General features: G+C 38.5%; 1 protein-coding gene across 2 annotated transcripts in view; it reads right to left on the bottom strand.

Annotated features, from left to right (window-relative positions):
* TAF1B (TATA-box binding protein associated factor, RNA polymerase I subunit B) overlaps positions 1–4,051 on the bottom strand; it is a 50,311-nt gene extending 46,260 nt beyond the window's left edge. For both annotated transcript variants that reach the window (XM_026076973.1, XM_026076972.1), the window contains exons 1-5: positions 3,959–4,051; positions 3,344–3,431; positions 1,337–1,434; positions 949–1,044; positions 177–309 (exon numbers count right to left, since the gene is read on the bottom strand). In XM_026076973.1, coding sequence (XP_025932758.1) covers positions 177–309; positions 949–1,044; positions 1,337–1,342 — 235 coding nt within the window. In that variant the 5' untranslated portion in view covers positions 1,343–1,434; positions 3,344–3,431; positions 3,959–4,051. The remainder of the gene's footprint in view (positions 1–176; positions 310–948; positions 1,045–1,336; positions 1,435–3,343; positions 3,432–3,958) is intronic.
* Between the last annotated feature and the right edge of the window lie 651 nt (positions 4,052–4,702).

Below are 4,702 nucleotides of genomic sequence, written 5' to 3'. Positions count from 1 at the left end.
GGGGGGGGGGAGTGTCTTCTGGTGGTATATAAAGTACTCTAGTGGCAAGTAGGACTGAAAACACTACACTTCCCAACAACAGGTCAAGTTCTTCCAATTCATACTAGGTGAATACATTTAAAACATATATAACTACACAAAAATGGTTTCTAGATATTTTGGTTCATTGCTCCTACCTGAGACTTTGCCAATTGATGAGCCAAAGCTGCAATCAGTCAGTAGATCCCCGTCACTTTCAGAGAGAGATAACAAGTGAAGGAGGCTAGGTCTCTCTGGTTCGCTATCCACATCTGTACTGCTATCACATCCCTGTTTTGTGTAAGTAAGTCATAGTATTATCTAGTGTTATTTGCTGTTTTAATCTGAAGAAACCAAGTAAAGTATGATAGGTGTAAGATAACAGTCTGTGAAGTTTAAACCGGAACTGTTCACATTTTCAATTGTTCTATCAATCACCAGTAGTTTAAAAAAATCCTGCAAAATATATTCTTATTTTTAAGGATTTCTCAAGATGAGAAAGATTCCTAGTGTTCATGTTGCTTTCTAATCTGCTATAGTAACCAGAAAGACAATATATAGAATCAAACTTTGATGAAAACTTTGATGAAAACTTGAGGAGTAACTTGAGCAGAGTGGGGGTAAATGATGATAGCTGATGACACATTTTGTATTATAATTTCTGCTCTGTCTACTCATAGAGCAGTATGGTCTACCTATGCCAGAACAAAGCAGCATTTCTAAATAAGCAATTTCCCATACTCAGAGAAGCATCTTTTTTCTTAATAATGGGAAAAAACAAAACAGATATTTGGAATCCAGTTTAGAAGACATTCTTCATGCTGAAGCGACATTAGCGCAAGTTAGATACATAGCTTGAACAAAGAAGATTTCTGTTGTTGCAGTTTAAAAAATATGCAACTGCTCACAGGATTTGAGCTTTTCACTTACTGATAATACTTTGATAGCTTCCCCAGCTGGTCTGTTACAATATGCTTGTTGGCTCTTCTGAAGGTAACGTCTCCAAAAATTGCACAGAATTTCATCCTGATAAATATAAATAGACAATGATTAGTCCAAAGTATACAAGTTCATTAACTTCTGAGAGAACAGACTGTAATTTACAATTTAGGAATCTGAAAAATGTKCTGGCTCCAATTTTATTAACTGTGATTTATAAACTATGTTTGAAGTTACCAGGGAAACTAAGTTTGTTTTCATATGCTCAATGCTTTTAAACAGGGAGTTATTTGACCCACTTTAAAAATCACAGTCTTTTAAAATAACCCTCACTATTACTCACTTACAGTGTATAGACCTTACCCTGAAGTCTACATACCTTCATTTGTGGACATACTCCTAATGCTTCCAAAGCTTCTGCTTGTTTCCTGAGTACAAACTGAAAGCCTTCACAAACATACCATTCCCAGCCTTCATCTACGTAACAGAAGACAAAGTTTGTTTGTTTGTTTTTTAACCTTATGCACACTTATTTGCACAAAATATTCTGTTGTCTTGGTACCAGAACTAAGATGTAGCTCTGTATTTAATAATTTCAGGTCCAAAGACCAGCTCCAATATGCTAAATACCCCAATAACTTTCATTTATATTTGTAGTCCTAAATAAGAATAAAACTACTGAACAAGAGCTGTTCTCCGAACATCTTCCAAGAACAATATATTTCACTATAATTTCTAATGTGACACTTGTAATCCAGTGGAGAGTAAAGTGACCAGTTTTAAAATCACTGAAAACCTGTCATAAAAACAAGAACTATTATCATTTCTCTTCCATCCCCAGCACAGAAAACTGGAACACATTAAAGTGGAGAGTCAGGCAAAAAAAAAACCCAAAACAATATCACCATGTTCTTCACCGTTCTCTCCCACAGAATCATACAAATTTAAATGAAAGAAATCTTCTCAGACATTCAGAGCTTCTAGCAAAGCTCAGCACAGTATGAATCCCCTATAGAACAGGCCTGCTCCAGTCTCCTCATTATCACCTCACTGTTACAGGTACTCTTCACCTTTAGCTCTCCATATATACAGCTCCTTTCTAAAGGCTTTTTGGTCTTACAGATTTTCTCTGCATTTCTCAACTTCCTTTTCATTTCCACCATACCTATATTTCCTTATGTTTCCTTCCAATTTACTATTAGGTAATAAAATGTTCTCCTCCTTTACCATGTATTTCAAATGTCTGCTTTAGCAACTCTCCTTGAACCTCACCATCTTAAAGCTTATCTGCCCAAAGTTTCTGTCATGCTTTAATGATGTTGGTTTTAACTGTTTACTGTAGATCTCGCTTACTCATATACATGTAGGAAAATAAACTGTAAGAGTATAATGTAACTGCACTCACAGAAGGGACTGCATGATGCTAAGGATTTCTTTTGTAGGAAGCTTGGGGGATGGCTAATGACATCTCTCACAGGAGAAATAAAAAGCAAGAAATGGTATAAGGCTCAGACTTTAGGAGCAAGACAGGATAAAGACAGGCGGAGCTGTTAAGGTTGTTTCCCTTTTCACTCCTCCCTTCACCTCCCCACAATAGTTCTTTCCAAAGGAATGCAGTAATCTACTGTCATCACAGTACAGTGAAGATACGGCAGCATATCACAGAGACAAAGGTACCCCCACGCTTTATTTAGCATTGTAATTTATTTTTGCTTTTTCAAGGGAAGTGACCACAACACTAAAACATCTATCCAGCCATCTCAGTATACATAGTTTCAGCAGCAGCTTTACCATAACATCCTTACAGCTTATTATCCTATGTAATGACTACCATTCTTCTGAATCATGAAATAAAAAGCATGGAAGTAACTCTGGATGAAAGATGTAACRTTTAACTACATGATTTTAGCTACTCTAACTGTATGAAAACTCTTACATGTAGGTTGTGTGTAGGTTACAGGGCCAAGTACCTGTAACACAAGCCAGACATATTCTAAGAGCGGGACCACTGTTATACCTCACCTATGAACACAGACAACTTTCCTGTTTACAGTCATCACAACGAAGAAATAAAGGGATCACCACAACTGAATGAATGCCACAGATATCTTCAATGGGCTCACACAAATCAAACTGACAAAAGGTAACATATAGTTATGTTCAATGAAAAAAACACCAAGTTCCCAGAAGTCATTTGCCACTCAGGAAGTCCCTGCAGTTGGATCGCTGAAGGTGCTGACAGTGTTTGCAGGGTGTACTACATTCCTGTTCTTACAGTCTTTCCTAGCTACCTACTTTTGGCTAAGACATAATTTACTAGGTGAACTTTTGATCTGACCCACTACAGCCATTCTTATGCAAAAGAGGGAGAAAAGCATATACATACCATTTTTTTCCTGCTTTCTTAAACCTTTGGAGATCGTCTGGACTCTTGTGTTTGAAATAACATCAGTATTTACAACTTCTCTAGTTCTCTGCAAAACAGTAACATATCGCAGCAAAGAAAAGGCCAGGCCTAACTTGCACAGATTGCCCCACCRTAAAACAACAGAGGAACTTGTTCAAATCTCAAAATCAAAAATGAGAATAATTCACAAAACATTCTGAACCTTCTATTCAGGAAAAGCAAAAATAGAGAACTACCATCCCGGACAGAGAGATGACATGCATCAGGGTTTGTCTACATGGGCACTGCCATGAAGTGCAGCAATACCCACACAACACTTCTCGTGCATCTACACTGCATACTGGCACTCTAGCTACAGTAACACACTGCTTTAAGCTAGTGCAATTTAAAGTTTGTGAGTTTTCTGAAACTGTCGCTGAACGTTTTGATTTGAAGGAACAGTAGTTTTAAACAGCATTAAGTAAAGCATGAAAATGGGAGATTGGCAATACTGCCTTCAACTTCTAATGCCAGGAGAAAAATCAAACATTTTCTTAAAAACAAGAAACAATCAAAGAGGAATGCCTTCCCAAAGACAGTAGCTTGGCTTTTTACCTCTATAACATTGTGGCAAGTTCTGCAATAAAATCTGCCTCCATCAGTAAGACCCCAGTTTACTTCTGAACACTGTACACAGCGTTCATGATAATCTTCCTAAAAGAAAAAAAAATTAGTTTCATATGTGTTCAACTAGAACAAATAACACTATTACTGGGCTACTGCACAGTTTTAGAGATTATTTACAGAACAGAATATTTCTGCCCTTTATGTTAGCTGTAACTAGATAACGAGTAATCATAGCATTCACTATCAGCTACAGATAAGAGAACAAATAACTTTTTCAGCTGACAAGCATCAAATTCTGTGCATGTGAGGATAAGGGTAATAATCTACACCTAGAACATATGACGTGAAAATAAAAATCAGAAATAGAAGAAGAGATGAAAAGTAAGAGGTGGGTGAAGAAAGTAATGTTTCTGGAACAGTGAAGAAATATATGCATGGCAGAAAGCCTGCACAAGTACGTGGAAAGACATACCCAGGAAAAAGGGAGATTACTCAGAGAAATTAGGGTGTCCCGAATGCAGGGAGGAGAAAAGCGGGAAACCAACAGGGAAAACGTTTGGTAAAAGCACCCAGGCAAGTGGGTTCGGGAAGGGGCAGCTGATTTCGGGGCCGGGAAACGGCTCTGGCGGCCAAATTCAGAGCAGGGAGAGCAGCAGCCGCGTCGCGGGCGGCCTCGGCCGGGCCCCGCCACGGGCGGCTGCAGGCAGGCCACGGCCGCGGCGCCGCCGCCGC

The sequence above is a fragment of the Apteryx rowi genome, unplaced genomic scaffold (genome assembly GCF_003343035.1).
Source record: "Apteryx rowi isolate R43461 unplaced genomic scaffold, aptRow1 scaffold_445, whole genome shotgun sequence".
Taxonomy (NCBI): Eukaryota; Metazoa; Chordata; class Aves; order Apterygiformes; family Apterygidae; genus Apteryx; species Apteryx rowi.
This window is presented reverse-complemented; position numbering and strand designations above follow the sequence as displayed.